This window comes from Muntiacus reevesi, chromosome 8 (genome assembly GCF_963930625.1).
Source record: "Muntiacus reevesi chromosome 8, mMunRee1.1, whole genome shotgun sequence".
NCBI lineage: Eukaryota > Metazoa > Chordata > Mammalia > Artiodactyla > Cervidae > Muntiacus > Muntiacus reevesi.
This window is the reverse complement of record NC_089256.1, coordinates 93,650,036-93,665,000: the sequence shown is the minus strand read 5'-3', so window position 1 is coordinate 93,665,000 and position 14,965 is coordinate 93,650,036. Positions and strand designations below refer to the sequence as shown.

At 42.9% G+C, this 14,965-nt stretch overlaps 1 protein-coding gene across 1 annotated transcript; it reads right to left on the bottom strand.

Moving 5' to 3' along the window:
- Positions 1-5,221: 5,221 nt before the first annotated feature.
- TM4SF1 (transmembrane 4 L six family member 1) lies at positions 5,222-14,365 on the bottom strand. Its single transcript, XM_065942781.1, has 5 exons — positions 14,059-14,365; positions 12,457-12,546; positions 12,222-12,367; positions 8,339-8,519; positions 5,222-6,083 (listed from the first exon to the last, which is right to left on the bottom strand). Exons 1-5 carry the CDS (start codon positions 14,233-14,235, stop codon positions 6,069-6,071), a joined length of 609 nt encoding a protein of 202 aa, XP_065798853.1. The 5' UTR covers positions 14,236-14,365; the 3' UTR covers positions 5,222-6,068.
- Positions 14,366-14,965: the final 600 nt, after the last annotated feature.

Genomic DNA, 14,965 nt, shown 5'->3' with positions numbered 1-14,965 from the left:
ACTCCAGTATTCTTGCTGGGAAAATCCCATGGACAGAGGAGCCTTACTGTCTACAACCCAAAGGATTGCAGAGTATTGGACATGACTGAGCAACTCAACACTATACTGTTCTCCATAGTGGCTGTGTCAACTGACATTTCCACCAGCAACGCAAGAGGGTACCCTTTTCTCCACACCATCTCCAGCGTTTATTGCTTGTAGATTTTTTGATAATGGCCATTCTATATGACAGAAGCCAACACAATATTGTAAAGCAATTATCCTCAATTAAAAATACATAAGTTTTAAAATAAATAAATAAAATTTAAAAAATAAAGCTATTGCTTTAGTGAAAGGTGTGCCTTAAATGACATGGAGTCAGGTACCGAGAGAGATCTCAGCCTGGTGACCTCAGTTTTACTCTCAGACCCTTCTAGCACTGTCTACAGCTGAGACAGCAGAGGTCACTGCCGTTGACCCTAAACCCTGCACACGAATCAGTGATATTTGTACACATGTTACGAAGGGGATTGTGGTGAAAATTAGCAAGTGGAACACTTGACGCAGAGTCTTCCACTTCCAGGATGCAACTTGTGGATTTTGACATCTTGAAACAGCCCCTCTTGGGGACTTAATAGTGTTGTTCCTATAAAAACCTATTATGTGACATCTTGTATAAGGGGACTCGCCATCTCTCCCTCTCTTTTAAAGGTTTGGCTCCATCAGTCAGTATGACATCCAGAATCTTATAGACAAAACTGGGGAAGGGGCTAGTGCAGAAGAGTCCTGCTCTCGTTGTCCATGAGATTCACCCATGATGTCTCATTTGCAGTAGTCTGTTCCTTCTAACTGGCTGTGAAGGAGCTGTCTATTAAAGACAACTATCTTATAATTTTAAAAAGCATTTTGATAAGATAGTCAGATATCAGGGTTTACTTTGTCATCCTATGTCTTTGTTTTATGCAAGTGAGTCCACAAGCTTCACCAGACTGCCAGGAAACGTGTGTGTGTATGTGGTGCGCGTGTGTGCGTGCGTGTGTGTGTGTGTGTGTGTGTGTGTGGAAGAGTGTGAGAGAGAGATTGGTTAATCGATTCGATTCCAAGAGTTCACACGAAACCCAGCTCCAGAAAGGCCTGGTAGACTTCTGTAACTGCAATAATCAAAATAAGTATCTAAATTAACCAAGACACACACACACAGAAATATTTCATGTGAAAAGAGAAGGAAGAACAACGTGTACTAGCCTTGGGTAGGTGACTCAATTCCTCTACTTGTTCAGACCTGTTGGACCATTTTCACAAACCAGGCTGAGCCAAGTCCTTTAAACCTAGGCTGTTGCTAATCCTCCTCTCATCTCAGAGACGTGAAATGAGAAACACTCAGGCTGTGCTACAAAATATCCTGATAAAACGCTCAAAGTAGAGCTTTTCATTACTTTCATTTCTAAAATGAACCCCCCAAAACGTATACACTTGATACTTATTAGAAAAATCTCATTTAGTAGCTAGACTAAGTAGACACCACGTGCTTACGTTTCCCAAACAGAGTGGGAGTTGCGGCTTCCCTGTCATGTTTTTAGCCTGTGGTCACTGTTCGTCTCACCTGGCCCATCCCTCTACTTAATTGCAGGTGCAATTGTTCTCCAGTATTTACCAAGGAGTGACTCCTCTGTTCGCCCACACGAACAATGGTTTTCTCATACACTTGGGGAGTGTCCTTTAAAGACTTGTGGAAGTGAAGTGAAGTCACTACTCTGCGACACCATGGACTGTATAGCCTACTGGGCTTCTCCGTCCATGGGATTTTCCAGGCAAGAGTACTGGAGTGGGTTGCCATTTCCTTCTTCAGAGGATCTTCCCGACCCCGGGATTGAACCAGGGTCTCCCGCATTGTAGGCAGACACTTTACCCTCTGAGCCACCAAGGAAGCCCCTAGACTTGTGGACTGCTCCTCAAATTTTAGGACTGAATCTTTCTTTTTTCTTTTTTGCTTTCTTTCCAAAAGTAATATGTGTTTATGGAAGACATTTCAGTAAGTATAGATAAGCAAAATGAATCAAAACAAAAGTCACCGAGAATCTGATCCAAAATACTTTTTAGTATGTATACATAAATGCTATAAATATAAATATGCATAATATTTTACTGTGCTGACTATGTTTTATCAAACCAGCTCCTTGTTGTCAGACACTAAGGCTCTTGTCAGTTTTCTAGGTATAAACAATACTCCCAAAATTATCCCTGGAAATGGAACATCTTTGATGATTCTCTTAAATTTCTAAAAGCAAAAATACTGGGTTAAAAAGGATGTGCAGATTTTCTAGATTGTCACCTTTCTGAAAAATTGCACCAAGTCCCATATCCGTTCCCACTAGCATTAAGTGTCAGAGAAAACATAATCGAAGCGCTCCCACACACCTATAAAAACCAAATGGTAGTGAAGGTACATCCCATCAGTTTCCTTAGATTTCAGGTCAAGAGTTTTCCTTGATGCAAGTGTTTGCTTGTAAAGTTGGTAACAACAGTGAAACGATCCTCAGAGGAAACTATCAAACCTTGAAGCCATATATGCTATTCAGGTGACTCCGTTTCTATGGGAATTTTGTTTTCGTGTTGCCAGGTGATAATAAGCTGTTTCAGTACAGTTCCCGGGGGAATTCCCAGCCAAATTGAGGAGTTTAGACGATGACAGGTGCAGAATATGAGCTATGAATGGAAATAAACTAAGGTAGAAGGGAATTTGTGTGAGCTATTGCCTCTGGACAATTTCTGTCAAAGGATCTACAAACTAGGAGAAACTTCGAGTCACTAAAATTTGGGCTCTGATGGGGATGACTAAAGGTCTCTTCTGTTGTTCAGTCGCCAAGTGGTGTCTGACCCTTCGAGACCCCAGGGATGGCAGCGTGCCCAGATCCCCTGCCCCTCACCATCTCCCAGCGTTTGCCCCAAGTTCATGTCCGCTGAACTGTGATGCCATCCAGCCATCTCACCCTCTGTTGTCCTCGTCTCCACCACCTTCAGTCTCTCCCAGCATCGGTCTTTTCCAATGAGCTTCATTTTCCAATGAGACCCTTTTCCAAAGGGTCACAGGAGCCTGCCAAAGCCCCCTTGGTGGGGGAAGGGTCTGAGTTCAAGAGACAAGACTCCAGAATCTGGCCCGGGGCAGCAGAGAGAGAGGAGGGGCCGAGGAAACTAGTGGTTTTCATCTTAGACTCACCTGGATTTAAGCATAGTTTCTGCACTTGCAAGATGTGGCTTGGTCAGACTAGTCAACCTCTCTGATCTTCGGCTCTGTAAAGTGGAGACATGTCCCACCTCAGAGTTCTGTTAAGAGATTTCAGTGAAATCTGTGTAAAAACTAAGAGAATAGTGAACACGTTGAAGGAACTCAGTTGAGTTGCTATCATTACTGTCATGATTAATAATCATTATTGCCATTTCCTTTGAGGATAGATTTAGGGGGGAAAAGTGTTTACTCAGGGGATCATTATGCCTCTTTTTTGGATCCTCTGTTATTGCAGGGGTTCTTTTTTAAAGTATTTATTTATCTTTTTCAATTGGAGTATAATTGCTTTATAAATCCATTTTACACATGGTAGTGTATATATGTCAACGCTACTTTCTTAATTTGTCCTACTCTCTCCTTCCCCCTCTGGGTCCACACGTTCATCCTCTGTCTGTATCTCTACCAAATAGGATCATCTTACCATTTCTTAAGGTTCCATATACACATGTTAATATATGACGTTTGCTTTTTTCTTTCTATTGCAGGAGTTCTTATTTATGCCTGTGCGTGCTAAGTCGCTTCAGTCGTGTCCAGCTCTTTGTGACCCTATGCGGTGTACCCTGTCAGTCTCCTCTGTCCAGGGGAATCTCCAGGCAAGAATACTGGAGTGGGTCGCCTTGCTCTCCTCCCGGGGAATCTTCCCCATCCAGTGATCGAACCTGTGTCTCTTACGTCTCCCGCACTGGGAGGCGGGTTCTTTACTGCTAGCCCCACCTGGGTAATCTAAGGCCTAGGACTCCTAAGAGGCCCAGGGCTGCTATCTATGGCGAGGGAAGTTGTTAAACTTGGATGGAAAGAAATTTTATCATTGTTTTTATTGACCTCTAATGAAAATCTCGTATTAATATATCCTTTACTGTGACTGCATGGAAGAAGTCACAGCAGAATCAGGATACTGATTGTACTTTGAACAACAATACAAAATTACACACCTTTTTGTATCACATCAAAATCGTTGGATATATCTCAAAATATCATTTCAGTTGGAATTGTATTTCAAACGTACGGTAGTTCTGCGACTTCCCTGGGCGTCCCAAGGCTAAGACTCCATGCTCCCAATGAGGGTGGCCCAGGTTTGCTGCCTGGTCAGGGAACTAGATCCCACATGCTTCAACTAAGGGTTTATATGTCACAACTAAAAATCCTACATGCCAGTACTGAAGATCCTACACGCCAAAATGAAGACCCCATGCAGCCAAATAAATAAATAAAAAGAAGTACAGTAGTTCTCAGGCACCCTCTCTTTAGCCCACTGCTAGATCACACTTGATCACTGCCTTCCTGTCTACAGGTCCTGGTGTGATGGAGATGTCTTGCAAGACAACTGTCTTATGATTTTAAAAAATGTCTTGTTAAAATAGTCAATATCTGGGTTTACTTTCTCATCCTGTGTCTTTGTTTTTTGCATTTTAAACAGTATTCTTCAAAGAAGTCCATAACCTTCACCAGACTGCCGGAAAGACCAAGGCATAAGAAAGACCAGAGCCCTTCCGGCAGGAGACCGTGGTCTCAGGAGGAGCCCTGCCATCTAACAGCCGGTGCGGCTTCTTTATTAACTAGCTAGTTTGTCTGTTTCCTAGGCCAGTAAACACCAAATGCAGACAGTTTCTGTATACAGTTCCCAGTAGGGCAGGGGACTCTGTCACTTGAAAGAACCTAACAATACAACAGATGCGAGATGTCAAGAGAGAAAATGCCTGTTACCTTCCGGAGGAGCCTGCTGTGTGGAGCACCCAACGCAAAGCAAAGTTGCCTGATGAGGAGGATGGCCCAAATGCATGGATAGCAGAGGAAGATAGAAAAGGAGAAAGAGGATGAAGAAGAGAAAGTGGGATCAAGAACCCAGAAGACACAAAGCCCCTAGCAATGGAGGCTGTACTGTCTGCAGACTGAAAAAAAAAAAGGAAGAAAAAAGGAGGGAGATGAAACAAAGGACGATGACACCAAACAATAAAATGGTAGCGAGCGCTTTATTTGTTGCATGAAACAAGTGAATTTGGCGGGTATTTCCTCATGGTCCTCCCGCCCCTCGTTCCCCATATTCCCATGGTGATCAGCTGCTTTATTCCATTTCCCATCTTTCTTCTTTTCCAGGCCTTCCTCTTTTTACATCCATGATCCTCAGTCTTGTCTTTGAAGGCCAAAAAGTTTTCCAAGTGTCAGAAAAATTCAGGATTTGGCAGTCCTTGTAATAACTCACCGCCTTGCCTATTTTGACTCATTCATTTATTTAGATTCAAGTATTCTCAATCTACTTCCCAAACCCAACCTAGGGAATTACATGTCTCTTTCATAACATGAATCAGTTCAAAAGGCCCCTTGTTAGAGGTTTGCATACAAATGGGAAACATCATATAAACAGTGAAAAAATATATCTTTTCAGATATTGTTGGATTTTCTCCTTAATGGTCTTTTAAAAAAGCAACTAGAAATCTTTCATTTAATAAATGCATGCACATATAAATATATAGAATAGTAACTGGAATGTGATATTTATCCTTGTAATGTTTCTCAAAAACATGATTTCAGCCAGAGTTTATCTCAGGTGGGCTGAGAACTGTCAGTCTGTTAAATTAATTCCAGAGTGTGGTTTATTTTCTTACTCTTAAAAAAATAAAAAGAATTTCCCTGCTAAGTTCAAACACCAATATCCAGAGAAGATGCCAGTCTTTATACACACTTATAAAAGTAGAACGTGTGGTGTATGATACACTAGTACAAAGTCTTACAAAGTTATACAAGTAAAATATATAAATTACAGTGACATTGAGGGAGATTTCAGGTTTGTCTTGGGGTAATTCTTCTAGCAGTCATATTGCTGTAAAGAAAATGAAATAAGTATCAGGTTCTAATCAGGCTAAACAAACAATGATGACATTTTGGTGCTTTAAATCTGTTTTAAGCAAACGTAAAGCTGACCAATCTCAGCTTCAGCAGGGGTTGGGCCAACAACAATGAGAGCTTGGACAATGCTCACAAAAAGTTTCCTAAACAAACCAGACCATTGTCCTTCCCAAGTAAAAGCTGAAGAAAGAGGCCTTGGAAAGTGCAGCTTACAAGGCCTGGCTGGCTTTTATATGCTCAGGGTGGGTTTTTAACCTCAAAGATTTAAGAGATAATGTCATGGTACTTTTACATTGGTACCAACTTTATGTGGGCAACTTTTGAATTAAATGCTACATACAGAGTTGACCAATCTATACTAAAAACCTTGCTCTTTGAAACTGTCTTTTGTCTCGCAAACAAATATAACAGATTTGACCTGCAGTGTCTGGGAAGAAGCCACCCCTATAGTGACTGGGAAACCCAGGAAGACTCTCGGCTCCCTTAACCCGAAAACGAGAGTCATTCTGCTAAACCACTGCAGCAATTTTAGTCCTTGACACATTATATTGTTGTTTAATCACTAAGCTGTGTTTGACTCTTCGCGACCCCAGGGACTGTGGCCCGCCAGGCTCCTCTGTCCATGGGATTCTCCAGGCAAGAATAGGAGAGTGGGTTACCATTTCCTTCTCCAGGGGATCTTCCTGAGCCAGGGATCCTGCTTTGGCAGGTGGATACCTGTCCCCAGAATGCACCAGCGCTGAAGCACAGTGGGGTCTCACCCAATTTAAACTATTGCCTTGTAGGAAACTCAAGGCTAAAGATAGGTTATATTATAGTAATCCCAAGAGTCTTCTTTGCCTCTGCCCAACCGTATTGCCTGGAAACAATTCCATATTGAAAGTTTTCCACTCTGCTGTTTTCTCGGAAATTTGGCAGGCTCCCAAAGCAATTATTAATCTTGCTGTATTTGCCTGATAAGGACATCTAGATTTTTATTTTAACTTCCCCTCAAAAATTATAGAAAGTTTCCATCTATTTACAGCAAAGGTTTTCATGATAGCCTTAGGGTTTTCATTTTTCATTAGGTTTTGTCTTACTTTCAAAGAAAGTTAGGAAACCCTGAACCAGAGAAGTGAACGGTTAGGAAAATACAAATTAAGTTTCAGTTTTCCTAACCCTGCTTTACACAACAAGACATAAAACAACCCTCCCCTTCCCCCAAATTCAACCAAAGCTGGACTTTCATCAGTTCGGTAATATATGTTTTTTTAGGAAAATATAGAAACAAGAACTTTCCCCACTGCTAACAAATGCATATTTCTTTTCCAAATCACATCCCCAGGGAATAAGCGCTTCCTGGTTTTCTTTGACAGTGAAAGGTTTTTAATAAGCTCTATTCAAAGGCTACTAGTGATTCTCCATCCTTAGCTATTGGGGCATTTTTGTGGCTCCTTATTAGGAAGAAACTGTAGCAAACCCAACAGAACAGCAAGTCCTGCATACAGGTTAAGAGCAGGAGCCGTGGCATTTGAAGCCTGTTGCTTCCTGACTAGGTGATTTTAGAAACATTGCTTAATCTCTGCATCATACGCTCTTCTGGGATAGGGGTTTAACGCGATGCCTAGGGCAATGGGTGATAGCAGTTACTTGTGTACACTAGTTGGGAATGTGAGAGCAGGCAGAGAGAGGACACTTCTTTTGTGTCTGTGTAGCCAGAGCAGGAGTGGTGAAAGGGGTAATGGGCTAAATCCTGAAGGAGCATCGTGTCTATGGGCGGCTTTGTCTTATTTACACAGAGCCAACTGCAAAGAGCCAAGATAACCCAGGAACTGTGACTCTCAAGGAAGCTTACCCCTGAGAGCAAAGCCCAACGGGCGAAGGGATAGTCAGGGAGTTTGGGATCACTGCGTACACACTGTTATATTTACAATGGATAACCAACGAGGTCCTCCTGGATAGCACAAGGAACTCCGCCTCAGTGTTACAGGGCAACCTGGGTGGGAGGGGAGTCTGGGGGAGAACAGACACACGCATGTGTGTGACTGAGCCCCTTGGCTGTCAACCTGAAGCATGCCAACACTGTTAACTGGCTCTACCCCAGGATAAAAGAAAAAGTTAAAAAAATCCAACTGCTGTAAAGGCTTTTCCACAAAAATGGGATAAACACTAGTAGGTTGAGCAGGGTTTAATTTTTGTCTTCTTTTCTCTAGGATGAAAACAACGGGGCATTTCTACACAGGTTCTTACCTGTTGGCGAGAGGAACAATAACCGCAGACGCCTCCAAGCATTCCGTTTATTACTTGAATGAGACACAAGATGAATTCAATCCCACCAAGTGCCAAGAGGATCGAAAACAGAGAAACATTCCATTCCACTATATGCTTGGGCTCGACACAATTGGACCACGTGGAGCTATCCAGAAGGTAGCTGTGGATAAAAAGAGAAACTTCTGACGCAGCCACATCCAGTGGGGTGCCTCATAAACGTACTTCTCATGCCATGTTTTTTCATTTAGAAAAAAAAAAAAGATTAATTCAACGCCTTATATCAGATGCTTCCAATCCAAGTCTTTCCACTGAATAAGGAATTTAGCCTAGATCTTGTTGCAATAATAGATAGAAAATTCAGCAAAGACTGTTGAACACTCAGTGTGAGTTAGACATCTAGACAAGTCTAGGGATACAAGAGCCTGAACTCTGTCCTGGAAAAGCATTTCTTAAGAGAAGAAATGAGAGGCAATCTCAATGCAACCAGTACCCTGATCAGGTGTATTAGGTGTCGAAGGGTCACAGAGGAAGGACAGGAAACTTAGGCAAGGGAGAAGAGATGCTTATGTATCTAATCCACAAGTCTGAGCTCCATAAAGGTAGGAACTAGAGCTATTTATCATTGTCTATTCAACCCCTAGACCACTATCTGGCCCATGGTAAGTATTCAACATGATGGAAAAGGAACTGAGTGACAGAGAGCAATCTGAAGTCATTTTGTGAAATGTCAGCTGATCACCTGCTGCTGTCTAGCCGCTAAGTCGTGTCCAACTCTTTTTCAACCCCATGAACTGCAGCCTGCCAGGTTCCTTTGTCCATGGGATTCTCCAGGCAAGAATACTGGAGTGGGTGGCCATTTTTTTCTCCAGGGGATCGAACCCGCATCTCCTGCATTGTAGGCAGATTCTTTACCACTGAGCCACCAGGGAAGCCTCAGCAAACCAAACTGGAGTCATTATCTGAATATATATATATTTTCTTAATAAAATAGGGTTCAACCATATGGGAAAATCTAGGATTGACTTAATTCCACTGAGAGATCTAGAATAATTCTTTGCTTGTAATGTCTTCCTACCACAACGGAACAAAGGGACTGAGGGTTACAGACCTTATTTTGGAGTGGTTAATGGAGCCAATCAGAAATTCAATTTGATTGATGGAATTATGATTGATTATGAAAAAAATTCTGTTCTTCTGACCCTGTATTTAACAAAAATCCATAATTTCAGGACACAATAGAAAAAAATTCTTTGGCTCCACTTGGCTATTAAGCAACTAACCACTGGCTTTTTATTTCCCATATTGAAATCTCTAAAGAAGTTGAAATGAGGAATGACATAGAAACTGGAGATTTCTTGCAGAAGTTGATTGGATCCATGAGAGGGGAGATAGAATAATCAGCTATAAACTTTCCTATAAGTTTATAGCTGATGAATCACCTCTCCTCGGATGAATCATAATGTTTTTAGCCGTGGGTTTGTGCATTTTTGAATACAGGAGTAACCAGTTTTGAATACAGGAGTAACCAGTTTCTACCAGTACACTCAGTATATTCAGAACAAAGCATGAAAAGTATGATCTGAAAATCATGATCAATAACAATTTTGAACACCAAAATTTCAAATTCCAGTGAACACTGTCTTCCTACCATTGGGCTGTACCTGTTGCAAAAGCTGTAATAAGATGTCAGTGCTCACTCTGTCAGCTTTTGTGACAAACATTTTACATATAGCAACTTACTAATCTTCCTGACAACTGCCATTGGTTTTATGTTCCTGATAAAATAACTGAGATGCAGAGAGCTCAGTTCACCTTTTCCTAATTACTGAGACAGTAAATACAGAGCTGGAATTGAACTCAGGATCTATCTAATCCATATTCGATAGATATGATATCTATTTAATACACATTCGATAGATAGACTATGGAAAATTCTTAAGGAGATGGGAATACCAGACTACTTGACCTGCATCTTGAGAAACCTGTATGCAGGCCAGGAAACAACAGTTAGAACTGGACATGGAACAACAGACTGGTTCCAAAGAGGAAAAGGAGTATGTCAAGACTGTAAATTGTCACCCTGCTTATTTAACTTATATGCAGAGTACATCATGAGAAATGCTGGGCTGAAGGAAACACAGGCTGGAATCAAGGTTGCCGGGAGAAATATCCATAACCTCAGATATGCAGATGACACCACCCTTATGGCAGAAAGTGTAGAGGAACTAAAAAGCCTCTTGATGAGAGTGAAAGAGGAGAGTGAAAAAGTTGGCTTAAAGCTCAACATTCAGAAAACTAAGATCATGGCATCCGGTTCCATCACTTCATGGCAAATAGATGGGGAAACAGTGGAAATAGTGACTGACTTTATTTTGGGGGGCTCCAAAATCACTGTAGATGGTGACTGCAGCCATGAAATTAAAAGATGCTTACTCCTTGGAAGGAAAGTTATGGCCAACCTAGACGGCATATTGAAAAGCAGAGACGTTAGTTTGTCAACAAAGCTCCGTCTAGTCAAGGCTATGGTTTTTCCAGTGGTCATGTATGGATGTGAGAGTTGGACTATAAAGAAAGCTGAGCACTGAAGAATTGAAGCCTTTGAACAGTGGTGTTGGAGAAGACTCTTGAGAGTCCCTTGGACTGCAAGGAGATCCAACCAGTCCATCCTAAAGGAGATCAGTCCTGAATATTCACTGGAAGGACTGATGCTGAAGCTGAAACTCCAATACTTTGGCCACCTGATGTGAAGAACTGACTCAGTGGAAAAGACCCTGATGCTGGGAAATATTGAGGGCAGGAGGAGAACGGGATAACAGAGTTTGAGATGCTTGGATGGCATCACCGACACAATGGACATGGGTTTGGGTGGATTCCGGGAGTTGGTGATGGACAGGGAGGCCTGGCGTGCTGTGGTTCATGGAGTCTCAAAGAGTCAGACACGACTGAGCGACTGAATTGAACTGAACTGAATCCATATTCATGATCTTAAGATATCACTCCATGCCACAAAATTCATGAGAGACAAAACATTCTTGAAAGTATACAGGCAATTCAAATTCATGATTCATATTATTTTCACTCATGAATCTCATGACTAAACCTTTCAAAATTCAGTATGTCATTGATTTATCATTATGTACATCAGTTTCTATCAGCTATTTCTGTCCTTTTCTCAATAATAGATAAGAAATACAGTATCAGCATAAAACAGTGGAGCCACTTGGATTTTCCCAGTGTTAAAGTCATGAATAAAAAAAAAAGTCATGAATAAGATCTGTCTTATACAGTCTGACCACTTTGAATAAAGGGTGTATTATACATAATTGCTATGTTATATGTGAGTGTGTGCGTGTTGGTAGTATGATTAACCCTGGACTTTGGTTAAATGCATATGGTTTTCATTGATGCTATATAGGATTCCACAAGATTTTCTTATAAAATAGTAGAATCAGACAATTGCTCTGGTATAGTATACACACTATACAAGCACAGACTCTGTAGCTAGGCTGCCTGGGTTCAAATCCTGACTGTCACATCTTACCAGTGTGACTTTGGATAAGTTACTTGATCTCCCTGGGCCTCCATAAAATTTCTCTGTGAAATGGGAGCAATAGTGGAAGCCCCCTTACATGTCATCAAGAGGACTGAGCCAGTGAATCCATTAAAAAGCTTCTCTGCGTCAGAGACTGGGAATCCATCCTCTGATACCCTGAGGACGCCTGAACTGTCCCCAAGTCAGTGAGAATAAACCTGGCAAGAGGGTGGATGAATGAATGGCTGATGCCTTTTTAGCCTGACGGGTTTACCACTGTACGGACGTGGTGGATAAGAACGTGCCGCCTTCTAGGGCACAATCACTTACTCCCCCTCTGTGCTGGCAAAGGTGTAGTTCCACTGGCCACTGGCATCCATGCATCTTGGTCCTTCCTCTAAGCCCAGCGCAGCCACAATGACACAGTAGCCAGAGCCTGCAATCCCAAGGAGTGCGGCCAGTACAGAAGACAGCATCTAGGGAAGGGAGGACCGCCAGAAGTGAGGCACAGAACATCACAGCTGCGCCTTAGGGACCACTTCCCCACCAGGGCGGGAAGACCTACCGCGCATCTCTTGCCACAGTTTTCGTGGCCACAGCAGCCACAGCAGTCTTCCTGGTCCAGCCCGATGAAGGTGAAGGCCGGCACGAACATCTGGTTAGAAAGCATGCAGATTGAAATCACTGACTTTCCCCGGGTCCATAACGGTCAGTCAATCTAAGCATCTTTTGGTAAAACATTTTTCTTTCCGATATTGCTGAAAGTCTTTGGGTTAGACTGACCAAATATCTCAGAGAACATAAACTCTGAGGAGAAGAGAAAAACCTTCAAAGTGTAATACCTGATTATTTTTATGTAGTGTGTCCCATTAGGGAGGGTCAGGATGTAGCATGGGAGGGGTAAAATAATAACCCGTATATGTGTTAATTCCATAAGAGTTCATAACATAGTTCCAGATGCAAACTGTTCGGAAAATATTAAACCCTGTCTTTAAATCTGTTTGTTGGTTGGTTTGTTTGCCCTTGTAAAGCATGGAAGATAACAGCAAAACTTTGAGAGAATAACTAAAATTTTTTTTATAAACAAGACAGAGGAAAACTCAGTACAGGTGCACGGCTTCACTGAAGACACCGTGGCATGACTGTAACGTCACAATAAAGCTCTTAAAACGAGTTTGAAATCCTTTGAGTTCAAGATCAAAAGAAGTTTAAACAGGCAAGGTATTGTATTGAAAACAAATGATTATGAAATTAACTATACCTCAATGAAACAAAACAAGACAAAAACTGACCTGAGAACTCGTGGGAGAAAGAAAAACAAGTGATTATGCTAGCATTATAGTAATGTTTAAATTCAAAGCAGATTTGCCATGCCAGAGTTAGTGTATTACGTTTAAATATCATTTACTTGACTAAGAAAAATATTCTGTATGGTATTAGCAGTTCCATAAAACTTCTCTTCAAAATTCACAATCCCAGTATTTCAAAGTGGCAAACCCAAGTTTGTCCACATTCTTTCCAGGCTATGGTCGAAGCTAATACTTTCAGTTCCCAGGTTGGCTGGCAAATTCCTCTCACTTCACTTAAAAACAAACCTTGGAAAAAACAACACATTCCACTATTAGCTTCAGACCGTGATTTGCTGCTAACTGAAGGATTTTCCCTAAACGCCACACCCCAGGCTTACACAAAGGAGAAAATTTATAGTCCTTTATAAATAGCAGCGCTCTCACAATTCATTATTTTTCCCTGTCACAGATGCTTGAGAACAAACAGCAAAGAATTTGTATCCAAAACTCTGTTGATTTAGACAGAGAACTATCCGACTCCTCCCGGTTTCCCAGAGCAGATGTGAAATGAGTACCGGCTCCAGGACTAGAAACTCTAGAGGTTCTCAAATCTGATTGAAAAGCTAGTCTCTGCTCTTAGCTGTAAAGTAAGAGAATTTAGCAAAAAGGTAGTTGAAATGGGGATTTTGTAAACCAACCTCTAGTAAAATGAATACCCTATCCCTATCTCAACATTCCTTGATAAGTTTTCAAAATAAGAATGAACAAAAGTCCTGGACTTGGAAACATGCCTGATAGAAAACTTTCCATGAAAACATCTCATCTAACAGGAAAGAATTTTTTTTTCTCAAGGCTGTAATGATTTCTGAACGACTTACCAGCAAGCCCCCTCCCAGGATGCCGGAGAAGAACCACACGAAGCGGCTGAGATGGTTCTCAGAAGCATACTTGGTTTCCCCATTAGGAAAGTAGAGCAGAATATTAGCAACAATGCAGAGGGTGGCGAGCCACACCAGCGAGTGCCCGATGCACCGCGCGCACCTCCCGTAGCACATGGCGCTGCGGTTTCTTCTCCCTCCGCTTTACTGAGACTTGGCTCAGTGATGCCCTGGTCCTGAGAGCGTGCCCGGCTGCCGGAGGAAGCAAGCACCGCTCTCAGCCCATTCCTGCAAACTCTTAAGTACTCCGATTCTTAGTCACCACCGGGGGTTTTCATTGGTCCCGACTGCAGGCTCCGGCGTGGGAGGGAGAATGTCCCGCCCTGCAGATGAAACCCTCCGGACGAGCGAGGCCCGGGGCCGGAGCTGGGCAACAGCCGCTGTTACCGGCGAGAGAGCAGATGACTCATCCTCCGCAAGGAGTTCACCGTGTAACTCCTTCCCAGGATTTAAAGAAGCCCGCAGGAAAGTCTAACCCGACCTCCCAGTGAGCGCCCGGCGCCCGCCGTCCCGCAGCGCTGGCGGAGGCGCAGCTCCCGGACGGCTCCCAGGCGGAGGGCTGGGTGTTCGCTTGCACCTCGGCGCTGATTCACTGGGACCCGAAGCGGCCTCCGCAGGGGGAAGCTCGCGCCCCTGTCTGCCAAAGCGTGCAGGGGCCGTCGCTCACAGACTCAAGGAGGCCGCTGGGCAAAGGACGGGGCCGCCTTCTTTCCTCTGCCTCCGGCGAGCTAGCAGGACCGCGCCTGCTGCCCGCCTTCCCGGACATCTGCCCCGAAACTAGTCTGGCACCCACGCAGAGGTGGCATCCGTCAGCACGAAGGGCTCAGACGCCTTTCTATCCCCCAGT

What these genes read in the sequence shown, in the direction of transcription:
- TM4SF1 (XM_065942781.1), bottom strand. Translation starts at nt 14,235, where the DNA reads ATGTGCTACGGGAGGTGCGCGCGGTGCATCGGGCACTCGCTGGTGTGG. An exon ending in ACTGTGGCAAGAGATGCGCG is followed by an intron (nt 12,368 to 12,456) that starts GTAGGTCTTCCC and finishes TCCCTTCCCTAG; the next exon opens with ATGCTGTCTTCTGTACTGGC. An exon ending in TTTGCCAGCACAGAGGGGGA is followed by an intron (nt 8,520 to 12,221) that starts GTAAGTGATTGT and finishes TTTTATCCACAG; the next exon opens with CTACCTTCTGGATAGCTCCA.